The sequence below is a fragment of the Diorhabda sublineata genome, chromosome X, assembly GCF_026230105.1.
Source record: "Diorhabda sublineata isolate icDioSubl1.1 chromosome X, icDioSubl1.1, whole genome shotgun sequence".
NCBI lineage: Eukaryota > Metazoa > Arthropoda > Insecta > Coleoptera > Chrysomelidae > Diorhabda > Diorhabda sublineata.
Window position 1 is genome coordinate 32,799,860 of NC_079485.1, and position 14,110 is coordinate 32,813,969.

At 29.8% G+C, this 14,110-nt stretch overlaps 1 protein-coding gene across 4 annotated transcripts; it reads left to right on the plus strand.

The window, feature by feature from the left end:
• The first annotated feature begins 6,996 nt into the window (after positions 1-6,996).
• On the plus strand, positions 6,997-12,900 carry LOC130451158 (3-ketodihydrosphingosine reductase). 4 transcript variants are annotated; one of them, XR_008910681.1, is made up of 3 exons: positions 7,018-7,879; positions 8,229-9,330; positions 9,769-12,900. XR_008910681.1 is itself a non-coding variant. In XM_056789989.1 (3 exons), the coding sequence occupies exons 1-2, from the start codon at positions 7,106-7,108 to the stop codon at positions 8,155-8,157; spliced, it is 828 nt and encodes a 275-aa protein (XP_056645967.1). In that variant the 5' UTR covers positions 7,018-7,105; the 3' UTR covers positions 8,158-8,165; positions 8,229-8,367. The 4 variants fall into 4 exon arrangements, 2 of the variants coding, with proteins under 2 accessions (XP_056645966.1, XP_056645967.1); XR_008910680.1 differs by having other exon boundaries at positions 8,229-9,089; XM_056789989.1 differs by lacking the exon at positions 9,769-12,900 and adding an exon at positions 8,104-8,165 and having other exon boundaries at positions 8,229-8,367.
• The last annotated feature ends 1,210 nt before the right edge of the window (positions 12,901-14,110 follow it).

The following is a 14,110-nucleotide window of genomic DNA, read 5'->3' on the forward strand; positions in this document are numbered from 1 at the left end:
TCGTCAAATAAAGAGGAAATAGACTAAAATGAAAAAAGAGTATCATTAAACAATTAAAGCTCTCAGGAGAAGAAGATAATGAATCCGACTTTTCTCTCGCCACACTGAACTTATATGTTACATTCAATAGGGTACTGATTTGAGAAAAAATTAGTTTTTGATAGTTTGTATACAACTTTTATTGTGTATTTTTTCAATTCTTTGATCAATATTTATGTTGTAGGTAGTTACATTTTAGTAAGGCCGTTAGTTGCGTGACGTCATAGGTATAAAATAAACACTGAACATATGATACGACAGTTATTCCCTCTCTGTCTCTCTTGGTGATTAATCTGAAAAATGATATATAAATCGTGTTTTGTGTCAGGATGTAAAAATACCACGACTAAAACATCCGATAAATTTTTTTTTATGAAATTCGAAACAAAAATAGTTTGAAAGTGTTGGTCGTTTTGACGATCCTGCGAGATGTAATTATTTTTGTTGCCAAGATCATTTTGATGTAAGATTCCAATTTAACTTGTTTCAATATTTTATAGTAATTTAGTTTATTACGATTTTAATTTTTAACGTGACTATGTAATAATGTAAGTACTTAACCTATAAATGGTTTATTTACTTTATTCTAATATATATAGAAAAATGTTTCATTTATACGGAACACCCATCATTAAGCAGACAACTGCTCAATGTTTTTATTGATTTTATGACGTCACAACTGAAAACCAATGAGAATCGTTTTCTTATGTAGTTATACATTTGAAATTTTTGCTATTTTAAATTAAATATTCAGATATTTTTTCACTTTTCATTAAATATTTTACTTTCTAATATTATTTCATATCAAGAACTTATAAAATAAACAAAAAAATAAATAATTTTCAAAAAATGCAATTACTCTATTTACTGCAATGGAATATAAATAGGTTTTACACCCATAACGAAATGCTCAAAATACTCCTTTTGGAAATAGTAACAAAAGTTCACGAGCCGTGTGGCGACATCTATGTTCATTTATTGTAATCTAATGAATGTATTGTCTTCCTTTGTTTTCTTTCCCTTTGAGTTGTAGTTAATAAACACATTCAATGGCGTCAACACGTTGTTTGTTTTTCAGTACCTTTTCGAACGTTTTACCCAAAGCTAAATTAGTTATCTGCTCAAATAAATTAGTCATAACAACATCTCCAATAATTGTTTGCCTTCAGAAAACTAACTTTAAAGTATAACAAAATCACAACCTCAACAACTACTGATGTTTATTCATAAACAGAAACAATGCGGCAAAAGCTAGCACGTAATATAACACTAAATACAAATTTAGAAGCTGTAGTAATTTTTATCAAAATTCCTCAAACAATTAACATTTGCAAAATTTATATCCCTCCTGATCAACCTCAACAGAGATCACTAATATTATAACGCAAATTCCATCACATATAATTTTATTAAGTAATTTCTATAGTCACAATCATGTATGGTGCTCAACAGGCTCCAACGCCAAAAACAGAATGATGGAGAATATCTTGAAGATGCATATAATCTGTGTTCTCTAAACGACGGTAGACCAACAAGAGCTAATATCAAAATGATAACGAAGAACAAAATACTAGCACCACTTACTCTACCTTCCCAAAATGGAAAATCAAACATGCTGATTGGCCAAAGTTCACCGATTACATCGAAGAAAACTTCGCTCTAATACTAATCAACTTAGAAAACGATAGCATTTATAACGTCTCAAACAAATTCACAAAATATTACTGATGCAGCAAAAAAATATATAGAAAAAACGAAACCACTTACATAATAAACTAAAACAAAATAAATCAATCAGGAACCGAGCAGACTATAAGAAGAAAAATGCCCTAGCATGATACGTCACAAAAACTACAATAAAAAACTCCTGGATAGCGTTCACATCTATAATAAACAGCTCCATACCCTTAAGCTTTGTGTACGAAAAATATCAGGAAAAAAATGGAAAAATTCCTTTTCTTGCCCATAACAATAGAACAATTTCAAATAACCAAGATATATCCGAATCATTTACCACATATTTTGAGCAAAATTCTGGCAATTACACACAAGAATATATCGAGTTAAAAACTACGAATTACAGTGAATATTTAGATTCAGATAATCATGATGACAACATACTTAATATCCCATTAATCTTAGATGAACTGATCTCCAGGATGTGACAACATTCTACTAAGCTTTCTTCAAAAACTTCCACATGTTTCCAAATCATACTTTCTACAAATATACTACCTGATCTGGAGAAAAAATATTTTCTTATCCACTTGGACACAGGCGATTGTCATACCCATACCAAAACCAAATTGCCCAAGAACTAAGATAAGTTCATACCGACCAATATCTCTTACTAAACTTTATAATAAAAGAACAAAGCGGTCTTTATGAAAGCTGCATTAGACAACTTCATTGAATTGGAATCCAATATTCATGAATTAAACTAAAGGTTGAATTTGACGTGAGATTTGTTAACTGTATTGTTTTTAACGAATTTTTTCATTGAACGTGTATTTATTGTTAAAATCAGTTCTTTTAAGAATTTTATTTAATTTTATTTCGATAAGTACAAATATAATATATCGTTAACTTTTGACCTATATTATGACCTTACATACAGGTCTGGAAACGAGGAAGGAGGTTGCCTACATTCGCCGATTTTAGGTTACATGCTTTATGCTTTAAAATTTTCATCTCTGCCCTAACCACGTCCATCTCTAACATCTTCAGATAGCAGCGTGCCATGGATATTTAAAATACTAGGCCTGGTTTCCAGACCTGTATGTAAGACCGTTATTATGATTGACAATATAGACCACAAAATATCATTGTATTTTAGCTGAAGGTAAACAATTGGAGCGCTTAGCTTAGGTTTCGTTGTATTTAATAGATAATGCAATTGAATCGGTCGTTTCAAAAGCCTCATATGTCACACAATTACAATTTTTGAGAAACCAATAAAAATTGTTAAAAATTCAAACAAATGAGTTTTATGTTTAATTTGGTAGTTGAATGGTAAAAAATTAAAATAACGAATAATCTTTAAAGTTTATTGATAGAAACAATGAAAAAAACCTAAAAAACAGTTTTGGCTTATGGGTTAGTGGTATATAATTTATCCAAAACAATCGTAGTAATCATATTTTTTAATGCTTATACTAGAGAATTACACTTAAAAATAATCTTAACATTTTAGATGTATTAATTTGTCATGTTTCAATCTATTTATGGTAGTCATATTCTCAATCATGCTCTTTTGGATTATCTTCAAGATTTGTAGTTGGCCACCTAAAAATGTTGTTATAAAATGGCATATGCTCTTCCAGAATGCTATCTTAAACTTGTTTTAAATCTTCTATTTTCTTTTCATTGATAGGCACTTTCAAATCATAGGCTTTGGTTGATGGAAGGGAAACAGAACAGTTTTTTATAATTAATGAGAATGAATGTTTAATCACTCCTTCAATATATTCCTCGGCTACGATAGCTCCTTTCCGATCTGAATCATACTGAAAACTTATGTATGTCGCAGATGCGAACGACTTTTTCTGGTCCTTTGGGACTTTTTTTTTCAGTTTCAGTCAAAGCCAACATAAATCTCAACAATATATTATTTTGACCATGGCAGCCGTCGGAAAAAAGATATAAATACTTAATATGTGGGCCAATATTATTTTTTATATTATATAATGCATCAACATTGAATATACCTCATTGGCTCCTTTGTTAGCAATGCCTTCGTGATACATGTAAAATATCGATTTGCTTGTTTTTAAATCCTTAATATCAAAGCAGTCAACCCATAATTGCCGTAAATGAAAAATGTTTTGTATAGGTATGTAAGGCAATGGTAGATTTTGCATAAAATTTAATGTTACTGCAACATCATATTGTTCCTTACAAAGATCAGGAATTGATGAAATTTCCTAAAGACTTCTTTACACGTCTTTTATGGATCCTTGAATGAGCTTCTACCGAACGTTTTGCATTTTCTAATAAGTTTCATTGTTTGATTTTTATTGATAGTTCTTCGCAAGTTATACATGTGTCGACTTGTGGTCAACCAAATCCAAGGGAAAAGTTTTTATTAAAGTATTGTTAATAAAACTTTTACTTTACACCGAGATCTGGATATTTTTCGTTAAACATCCAATCGTGCATCAAGATATTCGATTTCTTTTCCTACATAATGTGTCTTTTTCCTAGAAAAGCAGAGGATGTGTTCGTGTATTTTTTGGCATATTTTAGGATGAACTGTATTTGATTTAGAGTGACAATCTCTGTTATCTGTAGGACTCTTCTCTTCATTAACCAAATCACAAAGTCTGCGAACTATGGCTTCAGTAACTCCATATAGGCTAATAAATTCTCTCTTGCAGACTTTAACTTTATCAGTTTGTTTTAAAACATAGAATTGAAAAGCATTGTGCCTCTGTGTACCATTATTTTGAGGGCGCCTGTGTTTTATATGTAATTTATCAATAAGTGTTTGAAGAAATATGTCCTGTTCATTCTTTGCTAAAAAAGTTAATTTTTGAATTGCAACATCCTAACATCTTATCCAAATTCGCAAAACATTCCTTCTTACATCTGCAATAAATAAACGATATATTAGGTTTATATAAGCCCCGATAATAAAAAACTTGAATTGAATAAAGGTTTATGCTAAACTTTTCTGCCATTTCCCCGGTAGATCTCGGAGCTATTTGTCTTCCTCGATAATTAGTATAAGCTATAATATAAGTCTTTTAACTATAGAATTTTTTAAACATTCCTTTTATACTTTCCAGGATCACACGTTCTCTTCTTTTCCGACTCACCATCACTCTCTTAAGATTTGACGCTAACAATTTGCGTATTTATATTAATCAATAGATCACCTACATCATGTATATCAAAATAAAAATAAAATCAGAATAGAAATCTGTTTTAACATGAAAAATTAATTTTTTTTTAGTTTTTATATCTCAAAAATATGTAGCTGCTAGGAGTCAAATTGATAGCTTCCTATTTTTTTTCTATTCCATTAATTTTCGTTTTATAATTGAATTGATACTTTGTTTGATATTTTGCAGTTCGTAAATGCAGTGTCATTTTTTATCGTATTGATGTCCTTTTAGTCTATTTTCTAAATACTGAGATATCTGCCCTATGTATATAGTGTCATAATTATTACAAGGTTTTTGATATTATTTCTTTTGTTTTTAGATGTTTTAGATTTTAGTTCAGTGTAATATTTGTTTAATATATTATGTCCTGTTTCATTTGTATGTAAGATGTCTAATCATTCAATAATTTTGATCATTTTATTAATATTATGATCTTCTCATTTCAGAATAACAGTTTTATTAGATTTATTTGTTTTCAAAAGTTTGACATTACCTCTTAAAACTTTTCCTCACATTTTTCTATTTTGCCATTTGTTATTATTTACCCTAACACTAACGCACAAAATACTTTATAATCCATTCCACCACTTAGATTTACGATTATAATGCTCTGGACTAAGGCTCAATTTTACAAGTGAAGTTTAAACTCATAGATGAACCACAACTTATAGTTAGCCAACTCGAGTTTTCATTTCAGTATACAAAAAATAATAGTTTCCTTTCTGCTTTTAACGGCATACTTCAAATTCAAATCTTTTGCTCAGTTATTTTTCGAAGCAATTCAGTGGAGTTGTATCAACCAAAATGATCGTGATTATTGGTAGGCATCTGTCCCAGATCAAATACGTATTCACTATAATATGTCAAATGTCAATGCTGTTTTGTAATTGGCTCGACATCATATCCCAAAGCATTACCTATCTTCAAATCTATAAACTTAGTTGTGTTCATGAATCAAGAGAGGACGCTACGGGGCATTTTTCCCTCCCTCGCCGGCGAGTTTCCATAACCTATTTAAACTTCAGAAGTCGGTTTAAACTACAGATTCAGTTTTTTCACGTTTTATAGATGACATTTACTGACAAACTTTGGTTTAAACGTTACCGACGATCTGAGGGTAGTTTAATCTTTAACATGAAACAGAGGATCCGAGCTTTTTCGAATTGTTTACATTTATACAATATTATGAAGGGTTTTGATAGAATTATTGGAGATTTGCACTTTATATTTGATGAGCTTGACGATGATGATGAAGAAATTATTAACATTTTCGATGCACCGAGAAAACAAAAAGTTAGTCGTTCTAGAGAAAATCTTTTAATTGTCCCACATTTTTTACATTTGTTGTGGCTCTATAGAAAACGTAACCATTTATGTTATTTTCACCATTAAATTCCCTTGTCAACTCCTCCCAATTTTTTTCTTTTCCTTCCAAGTTACTGTATCACTTTTTTTGGATTCGATTGTTTCTTTTTATTTCTTCACAAGGCTAATCAAAAGCACTACTTCAAAGAAATTTCACCATTTTTTTGTTCTTAATTCAGTTTTGTTTATACGTCTTTTTTAAACAATTTAACTTTGAAATTAATATCAGAAAATTTTGGTTATATTTGTGGCAAGTCTGTTAAATACAGCAATCTTGCTCATTCTTGGTTTAAACTAGAGTTTAAGCTTTGGTTTAATCCCCCGTTTTACCCTAGGTTATAAAAGTGGCCTTAATTTAAACAGGAAAAACTGTGGTCGTAAACTTGATCCTCGTGGGTGCGTAGTAAAATACAGCACATGATAAACTTGTATAGTGAAAATTGAAAATGAACCACCTGTAAAATTGAATCAAAACACTTTAATATACATCAAAAAATCAAGAAAAAAATATTGACGACTTTATTGAGAAATCGATTGATTTGTGATAGTTAAGAACATCCATCTATTGTGAAAACATGTGGAAAGCGGGTGCTCAAATTGATCAAGATTCCAAAAATTGTGGAAGCAATTTTTCGATATCAAGTCAATTCATTAGTGTCTGAAATCATCGATATTTTGAAGTTGGATTATTTAGTACAATGACGTTGACATTGACATCCATGAAATTGTCATTGGTACTCAATTTTAAAACTAAACTGAGGTTATTTTGGAGTAAGCTTCATTAGAGTTATTAATTTGTTCATTTGTCCTTTAAAATGCTGTTCATATGGTTGTGCATTATATTTGTACCTTGTATTCTAATACCTGTAGTTGTATACCTAAGGTCTTTACCAAAAAAATCTGTAAATGGGAAACATGTAGTTGTGATAGGAGGTTCTAGCGGAATAGGGAAAAGTGTAGCCATTGTAGCAGCGAAAGAAGGTGCTAATGTGACAATTATAGCTAGAAATGTAGAAAAACTGAATTACGCTCAGAAAGAAATTGAATCTTATAAGTGTTGTAAAGAACAAATTATCAGCAAAATTTCAGTGGACATTTGCGATTATGAATCTTTAGAACAAAATTTTAGCAAAATAGAAACTATAGTAGGACCTATTTTCATGATGGTCAACTGTGCTGGAATGGCTATATGTGGTGAAGTAGAAAAATTCACTTTGGACGAAATTAAACAACTGGTTGATATTAATTTCCTAGGAAGCCTCTATTCTGTAAAAGCTATTGTACCAAAATTCAAAATGAGAAAAGAAGGAATTATAGTTCTTACGGGGTCCCAGGTAACTTTAATGGGAATGTATGGGTATTCTGTATATTCAAGTTGTAAATTTGCCCTGAGGGGTCTAGCTGAATCCCTTTATATGGAAGTGAAACCTTATAATATATCTGTCACATTAGCTCTACCTCCTGATACTGACACTCCAGGATTTGCAAACGAAAATAAGACTAAACCTACTGAAACTAAATTGATATCAGATACTGCAGGACTTGCAACTCCAGAAAAAGTGGCAAAGAAACTTGTTAATGATGCTTTGGTAAGTAGAATTAAGTATTTTATGTACACTATTTTTTTCATTGAAAGATGTTTTTGATTCCATAAAATTAAGTATATAATTTTCCATGATAAATGAATTATTATTATGTATATTTTTTTTTATTAAAAAATATACATAAACTCTGAAATATGATCTTGGATAATACTTACTGGTTCTGAAATTAGCTTTTTTTTCTACATCTTAATTATAATCAATTTTTAAAGAACTGTTGCTGGATGAGACAATGGCCTGTTAACTTATCTGAGAAAGCCAAATAATTATGAAAGTATGTTGAAAAAGTGTGTAATAATCTGAATTACAATCTTTTGTATTTTTATTTATGTTACAGACAGGCAAATTCTTTAGTTATGTTGGATTTGAATCATATATGGTAACTACCCTATGTACTGGTATGAGCCCTTTTTCCACATTTCTTGATGTAATAATGGAAGCTACTGTATTAGGACTTTTGAGAATAATTAGTGCTTTCTACATAATATCTTTTAATAATATTGTGAAAAAATGTCATGAAAACAAAACAAAAAAAATTATGTAACTGAAATTTGTAAATTTAAGTTATCCTGTATTTTATTATATTTATTATTGTTATACATTTATACATATTTCTTGTATTGTATTTGACCATAATTTCAGTCCTTGACGATGAATACATAAGTATACGAAAGCTCGGAAAATATATTAGTTAGTTAGTATTATAAGTTAGTCCACTTTGGTGTTTCCTGGCCAGAATCAATATTTCAAGTATTCAATATTTCTATCAACGCCAATTTCAATATTGAATTTTGAATTTTTGAAGTTTAAAAATTTTTACAAGCATTAACAATATCCAACATCTTAATTAATTATTATAAGTAAAATTTTATTATTGTTATTACATATTTTTACATATATATATATATATATATATATATATATATATATACATATATTGATGGAAAATGTTTCATTTTGCAATGTGGCCACCACTTTCAGCATAATTGTAGATACTGGTCCCCTAACAATCCTCGTTGGATACGTGAATCCCCACACCTAATATCCTGAAAAACTGAATTTATGGATTGGAATAGTAGGCGACAAAACAATTGATTTCTTTCTTTTTTTATTGAGGGTAATGTAAATGGTCCTATGTATTGATATTTATTGGAAAATAATATTTTATCTGAGTTGGCCCGGATATTACCAAATTTAAGTGAGTATTTTAGATTACATTTGAAAAAAACTTCATTATTAACAATATTCAGACGATAACAATATCCCAAACGACAATATTTGGCTATGCGTGTGTGGTGAGGCAATACCTAGTAATGTGTTTCCCAGAAGATGGATCACCAGACATAAAACGTTTAGACTATTTCCTGTGGGATCACTTAAAAAACATAGAGAATATTGCATGAAAAATAATCAGTTTTCTTAAGGATTTCTGATTTTAGGTCTGTTCTTTTTTATAATTAGTTTTTTTTTTAAATTTTTAAAAGAAATAAATTTTGATGTTTCCACTTTTCTTTAAGTATTTATCAAAATATGATAGTGACACTGAGAATTTGCTTATTTTTATTGATCTATAGATCATCTTCATCATGAATATCAAAATAAGGATAAAATCAACTTTGAACCTTGTTCTAATAAGAAAAATCAATTTTTCCTTGGTCCCTACATCTCAAATATATAGCAGTAATCCTTTAAATTATTTGTAGTTTTATTAGAATTTACAAAATAGAGCTATAAATTTTACTTAAATTATTTAGATCTTTTTTAGCATTTATAGCTTTTTCGTTCTTATGAATGTGAACCATTGAACAATTGTGAATTGAAGTTTTTCATGATAAGAATTGAATTTTTTACTTATGTTTTCAATTTGATTCTTACAGATTCGTACAGCAGTAATGCAATCATCTACATATCGGAAAAAGAATGGAATATTTATATCAAGTTTGCTTAGAACAGTTTCCTCAAGATCTTCCATTACCAATTGTGCTACGAGCCCCGTCCCATTTCAGTTGACCCACTTAGAAAAATTCGAAATTATTAAACTTTATTTTAAAATGCCAAAAAGTAGCTGTTAGTAAAATGTTTTAAAATTTTAGTTTTACGTCTAAAATAGGTTTTGGATGAATATTGTCAAATATTTTGAATGATATTTAATATGATGGAAATAGATAATATTTTTTTATGCATATACAAGGGTACATTGTTTCGAAAATTGTGTTCAAAGTTTCATTAGGTCTAAAATTCGCAAATAATAAAGTAGGCTGTGTAAGTCATATTTTCACAAAATGTTTTTTTAAGTGACAGATAGATTTTTGAAATAATGTGAGTATAATTTTTAAAATGGGTAGAGAGGAAAAGTTATTGATGAAAAAATTCGATTAATCATAAACTTATTAAAAAATGTGGAGAAGAACTCAGAAAAGTTGTAAACATGTCAAAATACAGTGTTCGAAATATAATTCGCTTGTATAAAGCAAATGTTTCGATTGTCCCTAAATGCCGGTACGTAAGAAAATCGAAATTGTCAGACAAAGTTAAACGACCGTTAAAAAGAATAATTCAACAAAACAGACTTGCTAACTATGGTCACCCCAAGTGTGGAATTTTGATCGCCAGTTATACCAAGGTCATAGAGAAATTTTAGTGCCTCACGAAAAAAACTGAACACGACCGAGAAGCATTCGCTGATAATTGTCCAGCTTATATAGATATTTGGTCTGTTTAATGTAATATTAAAAAAGATTAAATAAGTTTTCCTTGTAGTAACGCGCATACTTTGGATCGGTTAATTGTATCAGTGTAGTAAGCTTCCACGTACAGCTCTTTACTATGAACCAGACTGAGTGGAGTAAATATTATTCATAATTTTTTTTTAGAAAAATAGTTTAGACATGTACCACTATCAAATACAGGACTCCTGCTACCATATGTGCAAAGTGTGCAATTCAAACGGACGCCAAAACCCAGGGTAGAAAAAAATTTCAAAAAAAACTGCAGAAAAAAACAAAAAATAATTTTAAAATATAAGTTTAGAAATTCGATAGGATTAGGTATAAATATACAAGAAATTTTATTAGTTTATCATCCAGTTACTGTCTATTCCTGTGTTGCGAGAACAAGCCAGGTGGTAGTTTCTTAATTGTTCATGTTCTGATATGAATAATGCCTGGAGTTATATAAAAGCGATGCTTCACCAGAGAAGTTTTCAAGTTGGTTAATTCACTGGTCCGTGCAACAAATGAATAAAAACAAGTAATCCTATTAGTTTTTACATTTGAAGTTATTTTTATTTTATCAAGTGTTGTATAATTATTCGTTTATTACTTTTTTTCTAAAAATTAAAGTGCTGAATACCTGCTGACTGCAATTTCAACGGTTTGATTTTTTATAAAATGGTAAGTCTTCCCTAGTTTATAGGATACTGGTTATATTTCATTTTTTTACCCAAATATCTTTTTATTAATTGGAATGTCATGTAGGAGTTTAAAAAAGTAATTGGTTTTTCATCCATAACTGGCTTACTTTTTATGCTATCGATCTTTTTAAAAAACCATTTCGTACGGTTTTTTAGGGCTCTAAGATCAAATCAGTTTAATATAGGAATTAGGGGAAAATAGCTGAATCTTCTTGTAAAACAATTAAGATTCCACGTAGACTATCGATGCGACAGAATTTCAAGATTCTAATTCCGTAATATCAACACCACCAAGTGATCTAGATAAAAATGATATTAAACACTTATAGACAGAAAATTCGAAAACCTAAATCCCCATATGCGTTCAGAGAGGTCTAATCAAACTAATAGGCAAAACTAATATATGGGTATTTAGCAATTTAGACTCTGATGATGGTGAGCTTTATGACAATGCAATTAAACTTTTACAGGAAAATTAAAAGCATGCAATTTATAAACCTCTACTCAAAAAAAATTATTCGCAATAATAATAGCTTACTATTTATCGAAAAGAAGACATAGTAATTCGAAATGCAGCAAAAGAGGGGAATTAGATTTCCACCCATAAAAATAATTACATTATGTTTTCATCCTACGGTAGTAGGAGTTACGAGCTGAGAATTTGCTAAATATGTAAAATATAATATATCATACTTAGAATTGTACACTTGTCTTTGTGTTAACTGTTAAAGATCTTATTTTCAGTTTTTATCTGTCCGATTGTTAAATATTTATCTACAAAATGCTTGGTATTTTAAGGTTCTTCTAAATTACTTTTCGAACATGATAATGGAAATTTTCTAACATCTGTTGAGATGACTGCTTCTTTTGATTCAGTAATGAATCAGCACGTTAGCCGACTGTGTAACTCCCAAAAAAATCTGTTAGAATGACACACTTAGTCTGGTTCATTATAAAGAACTGTGCATAAGTACTCACTGCCCTGGTACAATTAGCCGCCCCAAAGCATCCATTATACAGAGTGAGTTTAATGTATGGAACGCCTCAATTATCTCAGAAAAGGCTAGTATGATTTTTATAAATTTTTGTGCGCTCAGATCTTTTGATACAGCCGGTATTATGGTGGTATCTATATTGTTGTAAAATATTTCATTTTTCTGGAAAAATAATGAATGGATCACCCCATATATTTAGTGTTTTTAGAAATCCTTAAGAAATACTGATTATTTTTTAGGCAATATTTAGGAGTTATAGCTACATTTACAATATCTCCATCAAAGTTACAATAAATATTGTACATTTAGATGGCTACGATTGAATAAACTCGTTTAATTTGAATATTCTTTAATAATTCATGTGCTGACACAAATCTCCCAACAAGGTCTAATGTCAGTAAGTTAGTAAAAAGTTTAATGAAACTGGTGCAGTAAAATATTTATCCAAATCATGGCGCAAGTTATGTTAATGAACATCCCTTATTAATCTTTATTGCATAACGCCGACGAGGCATTTTGTAAAACATATAAATATTGTAAACTTATAATAGTATCAGATTCTGTTTTGTCAATGTATTGAATAAAAGTTTCTCAACGTGTAATTCTTTTTTTTAAAACGCCTCCTCGAAGTTCAGTAAAGTAATTGGCGCAGTGAGTAGGATATTTCGGAAAGCGAAGATAATAATTTTGAAAATAGTTTAGAAAATATAGATTTAAAAATGACCGCATCAGGTCTAAACTACCAATTACTTAAATTATATTTAGTTTCAATTCCAAATTTTGATGGAAATCCTCATACGCTTAATATATTCATAGGTAATTGTGAAAGTTTTATTTCTGCGTTTGTTAGTAATTCAAATAATGCGTTTTTACTTAGAGTTATTATAGGAAAATTAACAGGTAGAGCTCAAATATTAATTGGTTCGCGCACAGAATTAAAAACATAGGATGAAATTAAACAAGCTTTAAATTTAAGTTTTGGAGATCAACGAGACATTGACTGTTTAGTTCAAGATCTTATTAACCTAAAACCATTTAAGAATGAAACCCCTTATAATTTTGGTATGCGATGCCAAGATTCTAGGAGCCTCATTATCTCTAAATTAAACACTTTACATTTAGACTTAAGTGAAAAACGATTACATCTTAGGAACTACGATAATTTAGCTTTAAAAACTTTTGTTCGTGGCTTACCTTTACCTATACACATGAACATAAGTTTACGATCACCTGACAGTCTAGAAAAGTTAATGAGCTTAATTGTAGAAGAAGAAAACTTCTTGTAATCTACTCAAAGATTAAGTAATTTGAATTCAAATGTGTCATTCAAACCTAGTTTAAGAGTTACACCTACTAGAACGCAAAATCTTAATTATTATCCCACAAATCATAACAATGTACAATCATTTCAACCACCCCGTCCAATATTTCCACCTAATTTAATAACTCGTCCTCCAGCATCATACCCACCGAGGTATACACAACATTCTCCTACAAATCCGTCTTACAGTAATTGGCGTCCAAATAACAACTATCCAACTCAACGTCATCCAAACCAAAGTCCATTTCTTACAAACCAAAATTACAACCTGATACAAAGACCCTCACAACAACCACACAATTTTAATCTACCTCAGAATATTCGTCCTAACAATCCGCAATATAATCCAAATAATTTCCAATGTTTCAAACCAGAACCAATGGACATCTCTCAGGAAATACTGTACTTAAATTCCATTCGAGACCCAAATTCACATCTGCAGAACTTTTTAATCAAGCTGTAGATAATTCTGATTCTCATATCAGAATATC